Source organism: Heliangelus exortis, chromosome 7, assembly GCF_036169615.1.
Source record: "Heliangelus exortis chromosome 7, bHelExo1.hap1, whole genome shotgun sequence".
NCBI classification, from domain to species: domain Eukaryota; kingdom Metazoa; phylum Chordata; class Aves; order Apodiformes; family Trochilidae; genus Heliangelus; species Heliangelus exortis.
The window spans coordinates 6,219,440-6,235,582 of record NC_092428.1 but is presented as its reverse complement, the minus strand read 5'-3'; the positions used below and the strand labels follow the sequence as shown (position 1 = coordinate 6,235,582).

The 16,143-nt window shown below is 47.0% G+C and overlaps 2 protein-coding genes across 4 annotated transcripts in view; both read right to left on the bottom strand.

Moving 5' to 3' along the window:
* Positions 1-16,143, bottom strand: part of C7H10orf95 (chromosome 7 C10orf95 homolog) — a 237,984-nt gene that overhangs the window by 28,293 nt on the left and 193,548 nt on the right. The gene's annotated exons all lie outside the window — the stretch shown is intronic.
* On the bottom strand, positions 370-15,253 carry ACTR1A (actin related protein 1A). Its single transcript, XM_071748415.1, has 11 exons — positions 15,109-15,253; positions 9,635-9,699; positions 8,712-8,787; positions 7,922-8,047; positions 7,011-7,135; positions 6,477-6,693; positions 5,355-5,447; positions 4,446-4,620; positions 3,574-3,635; positions 3,149-3,189; positions 370-2,581 (listed from the first exon to the last, which is right to left on the bottom strand). Exons 1-11 carry the CDS (start codon positions 15,154-15,156, stop codon positions 2,479-2,481), a joined length of 1,131 nt encoding a protein of 376 aa, XP_071604516.1. The 5' UTR covers positions 15,157-15,253; the 3' UTR covers positions 370-2,478.

The window sequence follows — 16,143 nt, the reverse complement described above, 5'->3', positions numbered from 1 at the left end:
CTGGCACCAGCTCTTCACACTGATGGTGGTATTGTTCCCATCCTCCTCACTCAGCAGGGCTGCCCTTGCTGCCTGCACCAGGCCTCACAGCTTCTCTGTGCCTCAGCTGTCTTTGACCTGTCTGCACTGAGAAACATAATACACAATAGTTGTTGAGAAGAGCAGCTTTGGACACCACCAGGGCATCCCATAGCTGCAGCCCAGGACTCTCCTCCTGCAGCAAAAAAGCCCAATCAAGAATGTAATCCTGGACTGGAGCTAGCATCTCCTTGCAGAAATTGGCCAGCAGCAAGTCTGTGCAGGCAAGAGAAGAGTGTAGGTAACCTTAAAAATGCAAAGGTGGGAAGATGAGGCCAGGAGGCTTGAGGGTTGTATATGAATTACTTTATTTAAGTAACGCTGGGTACCACCAGGCAACATGGTTTGGACAGTGTGCAAGGGAACAGGCAGGCAGGTCAAATGAGCACTAGATTGGAAATGGGACCTTTCTGTTGAGTTACTGTGGGTTACAAAATGGAGCACTGCTGCCTCTGCCAGGATGCAGAGGGGTTTGGAGGGAAGAGGTCCCAGGCACTGCCTAGGGCGTGTTTGCTTCTTCCCCTCCACATGCTGCAGCAAACCAGCAAGGATGCAACCTTGCATCCAGCAAGAAGGCTGAATGTTGACAGCTCTTTTCTACCTGACCAGTTCTTACTTAACAGTCTGCTCTGATGGGGGTAGGTGAACAAACAGCCTGGCCTTAGCTGGGAAGAGCAGCACACCTGCCTGTCTAGAACCTCTCAGCTCAGTGGCCAGTCCTGCAAGTGTGGCTCCTGCAGGGGCAGCACACTGCACTCTGCTGCTTGCATCCATCTTGGCTGGGGACACACACCACCCTTTGCCAGGTCTCTGCAGTTGGCTGGCAGGAGGGCTACTGCAGCCCTCAAGCTCTCAATCTCTGCGCTTGAGTTACCCCAAGGCGCTGCGTGGCAATGAAGAGAAAGAAGGGGAACAGGAAGGATGGGCCACCAAGCAGGACCAGTTCCACTGCTACTGCCACGTACTGCAGAAAATCCACAGTGAAAAAAAAAAGCACCAAATAATGCACAAGAAAAACCTAGAGGGGGAACACCAAGGCACCCCAAGGCAAGCAGGTGGCAGCGCTGCCCATGGCTGTCAACGCAGCAGAAGCAAAGCAGCCTGCAGGCAAGCAGAAAGGCATCTGCAGGGCAGCAGAGCACAGAAATCACTGCAGTGCCCTGCTAACAAACCTGCTCACACCAAGGTCCAGGTACATTTTATTGTCCTCTCACGTAGTGTATTCATAGAGAACAACGAGACTCCCTCTAGAGCAGTCACTGGTGGTGTCGCAGGGCCGGCTATTGTGCTAAGCGTGTGTGCTGTAAACAGTGTCAACAACGGGCAGCTGGGTAACTGGTGTTCAAAGAAGACCCAAAGCATAAATTCCCAGGTGCTGTGGTCAGTATTTGAGATATCCTCAGACATTTCAATAAGTAAAACAATTCTTACATTACAATGCACCTTTCCCGTTATTATGTTGTCCCAGAATGAATAAAGTACACAGGAGTTATGCCTGGCTGACAATACATGCTCCCTTTGCCCTGACATGGCAGGAAGGAGGGAAACAGCCGTGGCTCTTACAGAGAAAGAACACGAGAACTCAGCACTGTAAATCTCAGCAGGTTGAGGGGGGAACACGCAAGTGCCTTCACCCCATTGTGGGCCTTTTGCTTCCAGAGGAGAAAAGGTATTTAAAACAAGGTACGAGAGAATAACCGTCTAGTACAATGATAGCTGAATAATTTGCTTTGTTCTACTCCATGCAATACAAACTAAGACCTATCACCAACTTCTCCAGCTGCGGTGCAGACCCACACATCTGGCTAAGTTACACATGCATACACGCACTCGCTCACCAAAAAAAAGTGGGGGCAAACGGACTTAGCTGTTGAGAATGTGTTTTCTCTTAAAAAAAATATATTAAAAACAACTTCAAAAACCTACTTGATGGTGAAGACACTGCTGAAGAAGAAAGCAATGGGGCCTCAGCTATGTTTCCAGACAATCCAGGCATCACCTGCATGAGCAGCCTGCAGTGGTTGGCTCCCTTCTGGCCTGCCAGGCAGTTTCTTTAAGCTGTTCCCTTTGTTTTTGCTTGCTTGTTTGTATTACAGTGACAAATGTGATTGTGATACGGAAATTAAATTAAGGGACTGAAATGAAAAAGGAATGGGCCATTCTGGAGAAATTCAGACTGGTATTTTCTCCTTTCCATTAAAAAAACAAAAACAAAAATAAAAAAAATAAGAAGTTAGTAGTACTAATACAACCCTCCTGCTGCTGTTGTCTTTGCTCAGTGACATCGGGGCATGCTGGCGCACACACACACACACAGGCAGCTCTCAGACACTCTGACTCAGAAAAGCGAGTTTAGAACTGAAGTGAGTCTTCGGAGGAGACCGAGGACAGGTCCCAGGGCTAGAAGGCTTGTCGCTGGATGGCACGGGCTCCATCTTCTTCATATTCCTTTTTCGAAACCCACATTTTCTTAAAGCTGTCCAGTGAGGCCAGGATAGAGCCACTGGGGAGAGACAGGCGTGTTATGGGTTAAAGGAAAGCACTGGAGGCACTCTCATATCTCCATGGAGATGAGCAGATTCTACTGCAAAACACTTCCACACTTCAGAAAGGTGCTGAGGCTCCCGTCCTGGCACAAGCCACCCCCTCCCAAACAACCAGCTGATGCTGTTTCAAACAGCAGCATTCTTCACACAAGATCTGGTCTCACTTTCTAGAATTACAGAGCAAAGTTTAGTTCTCCCAATCTGCAGCAAAGATGTACGAGAGGAAAATGTCCCTAGAGCCTCTGCTCTAAGGAATGTGCTACCTATGAGCTTGTTCTACCTTAGACTGGACATTAAGACTGGTAAGATAAAGAACATCAACAGGTTCTGAAGGAGCCTTAAGGACATAAAAGGCCAAGGGGCTGGCAGTGCAGATGGAGTCAGCTCAGTAACCACACTGAGCATCACACAGCCAGGCAATGGAACTCTGCCAATGCACAGAACAGAAGGACCTCTTGAGTGCCAAGAGGCTGCACCTACCAAGCCCTCATCCCACAGCAAGATGTGCAGGGGGCAGTACATACCCGATCCACGTGGAATACAATCTCTCCTGAGGAGCTGATATCTGGGAGAAAGAGACAATCAGTCAGTACCTTCCCAAGTTGCAGTCCATTCCTCCTGTCACACTGCCCCCATGGCACTGTAGCTGACCGGTGACAGACACAGGTACGATCTCTCCCATCAGAAAGAAACCCAACAGCACCCCTAAAACAACCACTGTGGTCCAGGATCCTGGAGAGGGGTCACACTGACAGAGAGGCCACCTTCTCAGGGATGAAGCCAGATATGTTTTAATCACAACAGCAAATACTGTTGGGCTGTCTCAAGTTAGCCACTTCTGGCTTGAAGCAAACAGCAGCTGCACTCTCAGCAGGGTTCTTTCAAGGAAGCAAAGGCCACAGAACAGCACACACAGTAAGTGATAAACACAAAAAGAGATTGCTCCTACCCTTATTTTGACGTCCTTCGGAGCAAGTTTCTTCACTTCGCTCAACAGCCTGTCACCAAAGCCTGGACAAGGCAGAAAATGGGTAATCTGAGCTCCTCAGCAAATCCCAAGTTACATCTACTAACAATGTGGACATATCCTATGTAGACCCATCCAAGAATCCCATGCCAGATCTCACAGAGACACCAGTTTGGAGAAGTGTAGAACACAGCCAGTGAGAGAAGGGGATTTTCTCTCACTTGGATAGACCCCAGACACTGGTACAACAGGCTCTGTCCCTCAGCAGAAACTCAAGACAAGCAAACATGATTTTTAGCTAGGATCGCAGATGGGCCAGTTCCCTCCTCTTTCCTTTTCCTCCTGTGTACAGCCCAATTCTACAGGGGAGCAGAATTTGAACAGGAAGACTAGGACCTATTTAGAAATGTCCACCTGTGGATAACAGACTAACGGGCTAGCTGAGCCTTCAGGGGATGGGTAGAAAGGTTTCTACACTGTAGAAAATATTCAGCTGAATATCAGCTGTAGCTGATATTCACACCGTACCAAGACCACTGGGCACTGTCACACACCAGAGACCTAAAAAAACATTAGGAGATGCCTTTTAGGTACCTAGTCTCAAATATCCTAGTCATTCTTGACACAGGCAATGCTAGGAGGAAAACAACAGAAGCCCTTCAAGCCTTGGAGGAGATGTACAAAAGACATCTTGCATACCCAGAAGGGTATGGCTAGGACTTGGAAACCTAGACAGTAACCCACCCTGAGAGAGTAGAGTTCCCACAGCCCCCAACCCACAGGACAATTTAGGTGGTCTAGGTTATCTTCCCAGTTTCACATGAGAAGGAAACAAGATCATGATCATGAGGAACCTTTGAAAAGCGTGGAGCCTCCAGACAGCACGATATTGGAGAACAGTGTTCGCCTCAGGTCCATGTCTGATTTTTGAATGGAAAACACGAGCACCTCATGGAGTCCTTCACATTCCTCCCCTATCAGGTCTGGCCGGAACAGGAGCTCTGGGGCTCGAAAACGGGCAGGGCCAATCTGCAAAGAGAGAAGTTAGCAAAGAGGGGAAGAGAGAGCAGTCTCTGTTAGCTGTCTACAGTTTGGACTTGACTTTCAGAGGTGAAACTTCAGAGTAACAAAGTTTCTGGGACATTCATGCTGCACCACTAGCTCCCAAATGACTGTCAGTTTGGTCTACTGCTCCTAGAAGAGGCACTATTTCCATTTTGCAGTGATTAAGAAACTTGCTCAGCCCCATTCAGCAGGCCACAGCAGAAAAAGGAGCAGACCCACCCTTGGTGCTGTAAGGTAACACAGCCCCATATATACCCTTCAGTCATTCTATAGAGGGCTCCATCTTTTGAGGAATATTCCTAACTCTTCAAAGCAATTATTTCTGCACGTCTAGGCAGGACAAAAGTCACAGACAAAACCAGTGCTGAATTTACAGTGAGCTGGTAACTACCCACGCTTCATTCCTGATTTGCAGAAAGATTTGCTAGATCAGAGCCTGCACTCAAACAGCTCAGTGATGCCATAGTCACACTGCATTCTTATCCAAGACTTCCAGTAGAAGTTGTGAGGTTTGTAATAATGTTTTCTTCTCCTAAAAACCATACTGTCAAGCCAGCACCCTGGGATGAGTTCAGATCTTTTAGAATTATCCCCTCCCACCTAACTCACAGCATTAGATGTCCCACCACTAGGCAGAAGGCTGTTCTGGAAACCCCACACTTCACATTTGGAGTTCTCTGAGAGGGGTCCTCACAAACCTCAATAGTGCTTCCATCTGGCAGGTAGTACTGAGCCTTCTCCGTCTCCAGAGTCTCATCCTTCTGGGGGTTTATTGGCAGGTAGCAGGCACGCTGGAGAGGAAAGAGAGTTGGAGAGAGGGAGATGAGAAGGGTAAAACCAGATGTCTCTGATAAAATACCCTTCTCACAATCAAAATCTGTGTGTCCTTTTGAGGAGACACAATTTCAACAGTTTTTTGTGCTGAAGAACAATGTTTGCACTCAAGTAGGCATAAGTAAATGTTCCCCTTTTAGGGCAATTCTTCTTACAGACCTCTCAATACCCCTAAATTTCTTTCTTAATTGTTTTCCACTTAAGAAAAAAAAAATACCTGGAGTCAACACAGACTCCATCAGAACACAAGCAGTTTTTGGGACTGAGAAACTCCCATACCCAGGATCTCAGCTTTGTCCTTGCCACAGAGCATTCAGGCTCCATATACAAACTTTTCTCGAGGCAAAAAAGCTGCAAAACACAGGAAGCCACACTCAACCCCTCAGGTTCGCAAATCAAGTCACAAATGGCACCATCAGCAGAAATTTTACTGCGAGTTCCAGGCATGTATATCCCAGCAATCTGCGACTAAAATTAACCCTGAAGTAAAGCAAAAGGTGTAGGAACACTGCTCCCTCAGCATACCCACACCACAACAAGCAAGCTATGCCCATTATGCTATTTTGCTAACAGGTGACAGGCACAAAAACAGGTCATTAACTTTCCCCAGACCTGGTCACCCTCACAGTAAAAAAGTTTATGTTCAGACAGAACCTCTCATGCTTCATTTTGTGTGTCTTGTCCTGCCACTGAACATCACTGAAATGAGCCTGGCTCTGTTTACTTTGCACCCACCCTTCAGACATTTATTTACATTGCTGAGATCTACACCAACTTTCTCACAGCTCAACAGTCCCAGCTCTCTCAAACTTTCTTTACAAGAGAGATGCTACAGTCTTTTAATCATCTTAGAGGCCCTAGTGTCCCTCAGATAGACGAAGGAATCAGGCACAGAGACGAGTAGGCTGGCACTTCCCATGAGACTTCACAACTCCCCTTGCGCAGAAATCCCGTTTGGATTAACACAGAAACAGACAGTACATCACCTCCTTGATGGTCTTGACAATCTCAAACTCAGAGGTTGTGTGGAAGTCATAGCCTTCCTTCCGCAGATAGAGACGCAGGAAGCGCGAGACATCACGGCCAGCAATGTCAATCCTCATGATGGAGTGGGGCATGGCAAAGCCTTCATAGATGGGAACTGCGTGGGTGACACCATCCCCAGAGTCCAGCACCACCCCTGTAGTCCTCCCAGTGGCGTAGCTGCCAGAGAGGCAAACAGTCAGGTCAGAAAAAGCGATTCAGTGTTACGTCCGAGAATGCAGCTCACCCAGGCTCCACTCAGGGAGCACAGATTTCACATGAACAGGGACTAAAAAACCTCCCAAGCCCTAGTTCTCATCATAATTCAGCAAATTCCTGTAAGCACTATTACAGAGATTAAAATTGAGTTTCAGTTCTTGCTTGAAAAGGGGCAAGTCAGACATCAGTGCGGTCTTCCACAGGATTATTTTGGTATGGAAAAAATGGATTCCATTAAAACATTTCACAAGCACAAATCAAAGATGAAAGACACTTACAGGCTAAGCACAGCTTGCATGGAGACAAACAGAGCTGGAACATTGAAGGTCTCAAAAAACACCTCAGCAGCACGTTCTCTGTTCTTGCGTGGGTTCAGGGGTGCTTCCGTCAGCAGCACAGGATGCTGGTAAAGAAAAGGAGTTGTGCCACAACAACCAGAAGGCAGCTAAACGCATGTTCCTGAAAATTTCTGCTTGTTTATTCACTTTAGGCACCACTGGTGCTAGAGGACAGGTAGAAGGAAACAACTTCAGCCATTGAGCTGTATTAGGCTGTGAATAAATAAAGCTGGAAGCCCAGTAGGGTTCTGGTCTAGTTACAAAGTGTCAAGGAAGCTACTCTGTGAGTAACCCTGCCCTGCGAGGGAGGAACAAGATGGACTTAGTGCCAAATGTCAGCCAGATTGTCCAAAATACACAGACCCTAAGGAAGTGTGAAGGCATATGGTCCTAGCATGAGCAGGCAGAAATATTCCTTCTCCACTTAGACAACCTATTCCTCTCAGTCATTTAACAATTTTTTCATCATTTCCTTCCAGACCAGAAGATTGTGGTTTTCTCCTTACTCACTTTCAAATCATGTCATTGCTGAGCAGATACGCCTGATAAGCAGGCAGAACAGGAAAATTTAGAAGCACCTGGCCTAGAGCAGAATCATTAGCAAGAATGTGAATCACAAATGCAGAAAGTCAGATTTTCAGTCAGGGCAGAACATTGCATCTAGGGAGGAACTACACTTGGACACTTCTTCTACAGTATCTCCCAAGAGGTCAAAGAGCCTTATTTAGCCACAGACACATTTAGAAAGAGCAACAATGGAAAAGTCCCAAATCTTTACTGGAGTTCAACGTCTCCTGGTGTCATACAGATACCGGATTATGCCTGCACAGTTAAAAAATGAGGTATCTCACCTCCTCTGAGAATGTCTGAAGCTGGTCTTTTGAATACACGTACTGCCAAATGCGCTCCATGTCGTTCCAGTCTCTCACTATGCCATGTTCCATTGGGTATCGGATTGAGAGGAGGCCTCTGTGCTCCTGAGCAAACACAAACAACCAGACATACATGTCAGAGACTCAACAATCACATTTCTGAGCACTAGGATTATGACTCAATGTCAGGCTCGCTTATTTTTTTTATTCCACTAAATGACAACTTATCTCTAGTGTATAGGGTTAAAGCTGAACATTAAGAACATACCCCACAGGATTAAACACAGCCTTTTACACCAAGCAGGAGAGTTTGGTGTTTGAAGAGCATGTTGCAGCCTCACAGTTTTCAAGCCAACATACAGACACATAGCAAATGGTATCTTTGTTCTACAAGCTCAGTCATGACAAAAGTGTGGGTGGTATTGGAACATAAATTCAGAGGGCTCACTGGAGATGTGTGACCACATGACTACATGATGACAAAAGGAGGACCATGGAAAGCAAGCTTCTTGCCTACACCAGGGAGATAAAAGGCAACCATGTGGGTCCATTTCTAAAGTTCCCAGTCAAAAAGATGGGGATGTAACCATACAGACACAGAACTAGGCTAGAAACAGAGAAATATAGAAGGACTTGGGAAACAGGTCTGTGGTCAGAAGGCTGTCACAAGAATTTAATTTAACCAAGAATCCACAGCCCTTTTAAGCACAAGTGCTACAGCCCCTCCTTACAGCAGCACACCAAAAAATAAGCATACAGGTTTTCTTACCTCTGCCTTTGGACCAATGAATATGTCCCCTTCTAAAGCACCAGCCATAACACGAATGTGCTTTGGTCTCCCCACACTAGAACAGAGGTGAGAGTGTGAATGCTTGGAGAAAGAGAGCTCAGATGCACCAAAGGATTAACTACTTTGTGTTCCTCTCTGCCCTTACCAGTAATTTCTAAAGCAAAGTCTGGGGGCACTACCAGACCCAGGTTTGCTCTGAGGTAATCTCAGAATCAGTGGTGAAGGGAACAGACTGTAGACAGTTCTGAATTGGCAGGATACAAGCCAGCTTAGTCTGGCCCAACTTTCCCTGATGACTCAGGGCTCACTTGTTCCAACAGTGCCTGGGGTGAGCATGGCTAGACTGAGCAATGGTCTGAGCTGACAGATCCACATCGTGTGGCCTGACCTCATGTAGGCTTCTCAGATTAGACATTTATAGCCCATATCCCACCTCTACCAAACAGAACACATTGCTCAGAACACACCCTATTGAACAGTTGCTGGCTTTTATTGTCAGAGTTCCCAACCTGGCAGTCCTTGTTCCAGTAAAACTCTCAGAAAACTTCCTTGCAAGTGTGTCAAGAATCAAGACATCAGACCACATACCAAAAAAAATAGATCTTCAACACCACTGTTCCCAACATTCTCTTCTTCCCAGTTCTTTTGCTAATATACCAAGATGAAAGGATGCTACAGCTTTGGTTAAGTGTTGAACCCAACAAAGTGATAAGTCATCTTTTAAGGTTACTGCCCCAGAAAATCTCCAAGTGCTTAATAGCAGCGATCCCCTGCTCCTGTGGAACAGGCAGAAGAAGAATAATTCTTTTCCGCCATTACAAAATTGGAGCCTTCCTCCCCTCTACATATAAAAGGACTGGTATACAGCACTAAGAACTTAACAAGACCAGCACAATACTTACTAGTTTGGAAAGCAGTATTTCGGTATTTGATCGCCTGCAAAACCTGCTTTAATCACACCCGAACCCTGTGGGAGGAACAAACAAATTCATGAGCTTATCATTCATTCAGTCATCTTGGCAAATTTTAAAGGAGTAGCAAAGTACATCAGCAGTGCCAGATCCTCCCCAGAGAGTGATTCTCCAGGCAGGGCTGGAGATGGGAAGGTGCCAGCAGACCAGTTTGGCCACTAGAGGGGAGTAACTGGCACCTCCCTGGCCACACACCACACCCGGCAATAACACCCGGCGCAAACACCCGGCGCAAACAAGTATTTTTCTACCCAATGCAGGGGTGCAGGAGGGTAAATCCCAGCTCTGCAATCTTTCTCTAGGTCTGAAATACTCTCTGGGTGGAGAAGAGCACTCCAGAAAGCCCAGCAACACAGACTGAACCCTGCCAGCTTCAGAGGCCACTGATAAAAAGGTAGAGGATGAAGGCTGTATGCCTTTCAAAAGTAGATTTGGAAATTATGGAGGAAGGGAAGATAAAGTCAGAGAAAGTAGTAGGGAAGCACAGCAAACAGTCTGGAGGGGAAACCAGGGAAATACCAGGTGGTAGATAAACTAGCTAACTCAAAGGAGGCAGGTCACCAAAAGCTGGTCAAAAAAGAGACTAGGAATGAACCCAGATTGAGGTTTGGAAAGAACAAAGGTGCCAGTCAGGTTGCAAGTGGAAGGGCTGGAGGCAGGAAGAACAGCTGACAGGATAGGGCTTATTTAAAAGAGACAAGGAAGGAGAGACTTGTTTTGGCAATCGAAAGGTGTAAATGCAAAAAGCCTCCTGCAACATTCAGAGCAGCACCAGCAGCAAACACAGAGTAGGTTAAACCAACCACAGGGATACCCTGGTACAGTCAGTGCTGGGCACCTGGCCCTGCAGCTCCTGTCTGCATTTGTATCATCCTGGGAACTCCACCATCAACTTGGATCTGTGCAGTCTCCTTCCCTTCCTCCATTTCCTCTTCCTGCCTAAGGGAATAGCATCTTGAAACAATGAGCAGCTTGCAGGAACACCCAAATTTTGCTAAGGAGCAGATTTTCATAGGATCAACTCAGATAAGCTGTTTTACTTACTTAATCCTGGACTAATGCATCAGAGCACTTAAAAATTAGTACCAATGCAGCTCCTCCACTCCTTTTTCCATCCCACCAGCCCTGTGTGTGGGTCAGCTTTCTCTTTGAGGTTGAGATCAGATGAGTTGCTCAGTGCTCTGCCAGACAAGCTCTGCTGTGGCTGTTTCCGATCTCGCTGTTCCAGTGCCACTCACTGGTGACCACCCGGAGCAGGCTCAGCAAAAAGGAATGCAGGGCTGCCCCAGCCTCTCCAGTTCACAGTCCAGTGCCTTATTCCCAAGCTACTTACATCAGCAGTTTCAGCAGAGATGTATGAATGCCACCAGGGCCTGGACACTCTTGCCTCAAAACCACCAGAGTCGGATTTTCCAGGATTCACCTGTAAGAGCACTCTACCAGGAGCACTCTGCAAACCAGACCTAGCTAGTTAGAAAAGAGATCACTCAAATCCTTGCCTCCTGACAAATACCTGCAGCCAGGTGGGGCCTCAAGGACCAGGCACAAGCTGGCACCTGGGCAGGACTGCTCCCTCTGGGAAAGCTGCATCCCAAAGCCTGCACTAGCAGGTACCAGTGTGACAAAGCAGCCTGTGAAGCATTAAAAGAGACTTCCCTTTAGACAGACTCTTTTCTGGTTATTCACTTCAAAGCGAAGCAAGGAATAAAACAAAAACACTAATTTGATTTTCCTTATAATTTCTTATAAACAGCTCCATGCCTGGGAAATAATACCATCCTTTGTCAAGCCTTTTAGCAAAAAAGTCGAATCAAACACAGGAACATAATCACATCAGAATATTCTGCTTATTTAATGTTTCATTCAAGATAATGACTGATCCCTCTGCCAGCACAGTCTGCTGCTGGGAAGTGATTTCAGGAGAACAACGATGCTCCTATGTTAACACAGAGATCGTAAACTTCCTTATGTCAGGCCAAAAATTACCCAGTATATCCATCCTGGTGAGATTCCTAGCAGTTCTGCATTTTAAGATTTACATACTGAAGTTCAAAGTTAACCAAATGTCTCAGTAGTTCAGAACTCATGGCCGGAGTTGAAGGCTGAGGACAGTTTTGAATGCACTGGTAGGAAGGGACTTCAACACAGCTGAGCTTCCAAGAGCCTGGACGTGAACCGAGCACAGCTGTTTGCTGTCTGTGCACTGTTAAAAACCTAACAGCACCTTCTGACCTACTCAGTTTTTCCTGAAAACATTTTGCTTCTTTGAAGATGTGTGCACTGAGAATATCTATTGATTAGTGACCAGTCTGAGATTCTTATACGATGAGAGGAAAAGGCTTAGATTTTGAAACAACCTCGGCCAATGCATATGGTTCAAAGACCTGTTTTTTTCATCTTTGTTTCAAATAAGAAAAAAAGGGAAAAAAAAAAAAAGGAAGAAAACACCTCCCCTTCTACTACAGCCTGTGAGTTATTAAAACTTAAAAGAATTTCAAAATTAACATCCTTCAACCAGTAATTATCCTGGCTGGGCTTTCATCCTATTTTGTTTGCATACTTTTTTTTCAATCTGAGCAAAAGAATAAATCAAGGAAAATAAAGTAATGGAAAATTCTCAGGAGTACCCTGAAGTAACTGAACATACCTCTTGTGATAGCTCTGTAGCTAGTCAGTTATTGACTCATTCATCTTGATGCATTTAGAACTGCAACTTAAATGGAAACACCAAGAGTGCCAATCTGCCTTGAAGCACTTTTATGGAGAATGCACATTTCGTATTTTTGTAAACTGTTTTATTAGACACACATTTTATAAGATCAAGAACAAACCAAAGACACAACAGACCTTACTGAAAGCTCAGCTGTTTAAAATGCCACTACTTAAGACTATGAAGCCAATTTTTATCCTCTTTTACATAAACAGAGACAATTCCACAGTGGTCAAGGAATTTGCTCTTGCTTAGGCCACAGCTGAACCATGATGCTGCCTGTTTACATGTCCATTACATTAATCAGATCATTACATCCCAGATCATTTGTTTCAGAGAGAACTTGTTAAGAATGCAAGATGGGAACACAATTCTTTAAAAAATTAGTTATTGGACAACAAGGAATATTAAGGTTGAGCTGAGGTACAGCTCCAACCTCTCACTGAGTATTACAAAGCTCTCCCTGCTGAAAACATGAAGCTAAGTGTACTGTTTAATAAGACAGAAAACCTCCTTGTTTAGTTTTCAGCTACATCTTAATGTCCTTTTGGAACACTTCGAGATACTAGAGCAGGGCTGGGCTGGGAGGTCTGGCTTGTTCACCAGCTCAGTATCTTGTTTTCCACTCCCATACATGAGAGGGGTTAACATTCAGCCCTGAAAAGTTGCCCACGATGGCTCTCTGAGGAAAAGCAGTGATGAGGCAGCAGAACAGCGGTACCTGCTCCGTGCAGCTCTGCTTCCCTTCCTTCCTCAACTCAGAAGAGTACTAAAAATGCAGTGTCACCACAAGGCTTCTGCCTGCCAGTGTTAAAGGCAAATGCCTGCTTCATTCTACTTCTTGAAGAGAACCCATTTATCAGAGAGGCAAGAAGAGTTAGCTTTTATAACATCAGCTGATAACACGAGAAAAGAAACTGAGTCAATTGCTGGCACAGGAGCCCTTCTTCAGGCCTGAAGCAGGGGCAGCAATCCCTGCTATAAACAACAAAAGGACATGCTGAAATTAGATATAGGCTGCTGTTCCAAGACTATAGCATAACAAAGTCATCGTCACAGTACCAGGGTATCTGGAAATAGCCTTAATGGTTAGCTCATCGCTTGACACTGGAGCAGGGTCAGCGCTTTACCAGTCATTTCTGAAAACAATCAACCTAACCTATTCCTTAATGTGTTCAATAAATATAACATGTCAATTCTACTGCTGACAGTAGAATTGAATCTTCTTTTCTGTTCTGTTCTTCTTTTCTGTTAGATATTCTTTTCTTTTCTGTTAGATATTTCTTCTTTTCTGTTAGATATTTTCCTTCACTGCCTAACACAAATCTCTCTTTTGAGATTCCAGGGGAAGAAACAAATCCAAGACTGTATCAGAGAGCTCAAGCTGTAGAGAGAAAAACAGGATCCATAACAAAAAACAGGTCAGAAGAATGATTAACTTGATCTGAGAAGGCCTACAAGCATCCAACTTAAGGGAGGAAAAAAAGCAATAGTTTGAGAAGCGCTAGGCTAGTGAGTCCATGTGCCATATGTAAAAAAAGATACAGCAGAAATTAAGATTATGGAGAAAGAATGGAGCAAAACACTGACCCTTTGAAACAAAATCTGAATCACTGTCAGCAGAGCTCAGAAAGGAGGAGCATGAATTTGTGACAACATACTGAAGGAGGATCCTTCTGAGATATGCCCTCCCACCCTTTCCTTGTCCCTTCTCTTGGGAGGCCAGCATGGATGGGGCTAATCAGAACTGGATCCAGAAGTATCACACCAAGGCATGCAAGCACCTTCATTCATCTCAAACTGAGCTACTAACCACTCAGGTTGAACGTCTGCTTTGAGCTAATGAGAAACATTATCGGCCAGGAGCAACCATCTGTGACACCACATCCCACTGTCAAATTAAAGCTGATGCAACCCATGCTGGGAACTGTTCCTTCAGGAGCAATGCTTCCTGCAGGCTTCGGCATAGGGATGGGCACCTCTGGAGCCAGCACTCCCTTGCTGGATGTGCTGGGATAGGAGGTGGCTAGTACTGGGGGTGGCCACCCCCCTTTTCCTGGGACTGTCAGGGAGCAGGCCCGCAGCAGGCAGATCGCTGCAGACCACCCCCAGCACCACCTCGGCCACGGTCTGACAGCGAGGAGCGAGCAGCCCAGGGCATGCTGGGAGCCCGGCCAAGTCAGCCCCACCGCCCCCATTGTCCCCCAGGCACAAAGAGAGACAGGGCGGGGCGGCAGAGCCCCCCTGACGGACAGCTCTGGCAGCCAATGAGCACGGGGGCTCTGCGGGGGGGCGGGGCAAGAGGTACCGGCAGGTAGCGGCGGGCTGCTCCCGCTGACTGACAGCTGCCCCAGCCAATGGGGTCGGCCCGCACCTCCCAGCCAGCAGCCACCTCGGCGGCGGCGGGGGCCGCTCCCCAGCAGCGAGGGGCAGCGGGGGTCTCCGCCGGGTGACAGGCGGCCACCTCAGCCAATCGCGCTGCGCCCAACCGCGGCGGCCCCGCCCCGGCGGCGGCCTGCGAGGACGCAGCGTACGGCGCTGTACGAGGGCCTGAGGCGGCGGCCAGGCCGGCGCGGGGGAAAGGGGGGGGGGTGTGGGCGGGTGTGGCGCGGCCGTCCCCGATGACAAAGGGATTGCGGTCCGCGGGCCCTTCCCGCCCTCCCAGCTCCCGGGACGCGCGGCCGCCCGCACTCACGTTGTCTATCACGACGGGCTGGTTCGCTATCACGTCGTAAGACTCCATGGCGAGGACCCGCCGCAGCCACCCGTCAGGGAGCAACACCCCAGCCTTCGGCGGCGCATGCGCGGAGAGGCGGTGCGGAGCCGCCTGGGCGATGTATTCCTGCGGCGGCGGTGCCTGCCGGGAAGTGTAGTCCGGGCGCCGCGCGGCGGTAATGCGCGTCGGGAGCGGGGCATGCCGGGAGATGTAGTGCGGAAACAAGGGAAACGCTGCGGAAACACCCACGGCCTGAAAAGTGCCTTTTCGGCGTGAAACCGGAGCGGGGCGGTGGGTGCTGAGTTGCAAGGGGGAAAATCCCCCTACTGAACAACGTGTTCTTTGTTGTTTTTCACTTGCTGCGTGTTCTCGAAGCATTTTTGAACAACTGGTGACTAACAACAAGGGTAAAATAACGTTTCCTTGAAACTCTGAACAGCAACACTGCATCCTGGAATTAGTTAAGATGATCTTAACTGCCAGTGGGAAGGCTGGTTCAGGACTTGCCTGATTTGTCCTGTAACTTTCATGCAGCCACTGATACTTTTCTTTTGTAGTTTCTCATCTCAGATACTTATCTTCAGTGACTTTCATCCTTCACCTCATGTAAAAGAGATTTTTTTGTACAACAGGATGGAGGGGGTTAAATTAATTAAAGACCAGTATTGTACCACCTCAGTAAACACCAGGAGGCTCATTATGTGTGTATATTAAGATAGCACAGTGTTTCATGCATGACTGTTGTAGGTGCTTTTTCAGATGACTGTGACCAACTTGTTGGGCAGATATCACAAAAAGTGGTATCACAGTGATGGGACAAGTGAAATACAGTTCACTGTAGGAAGCAGTGATTCATGAGAACACCAACTGCTCCCCTCCTTTCTCCACAGATCATCAGTATTTTGTCTGCTTGCCTGTGACTGTGATCTCCTAGAAGGTGCGTTGTGAATATTGATTTTAGAATAAGCTCTCAGCTATTTAAATAAGAAATGCAACAAGCAGGAACACTCGTCT

Excerpts from the sequence above, each read along its gene's own strand:
- ACTR1A (XM_071748415.1), bottom strand. The coding sequence starts at position 15,156 with ATGGAGTCTTACGACGTGATAGCGAACCAGCCCGTCGTGATAGACAAC. Across the intron at positions 8,048-8,711 it reads TCATTGGTCCAAAGGCAGAG|GAGCACAGAGGCCTCCTCTC; the intron begins GTAAGAAAACCT and ends GTGTTTGCTCAG. Across the intron at positions 2,582-3,148 it reads TTGTATTCCACGTGGATCGG|TGGCTCTATCCTGGCCTCAC; the intron begins GTATGTACTGCC and ends GTCTCTCCCCAG.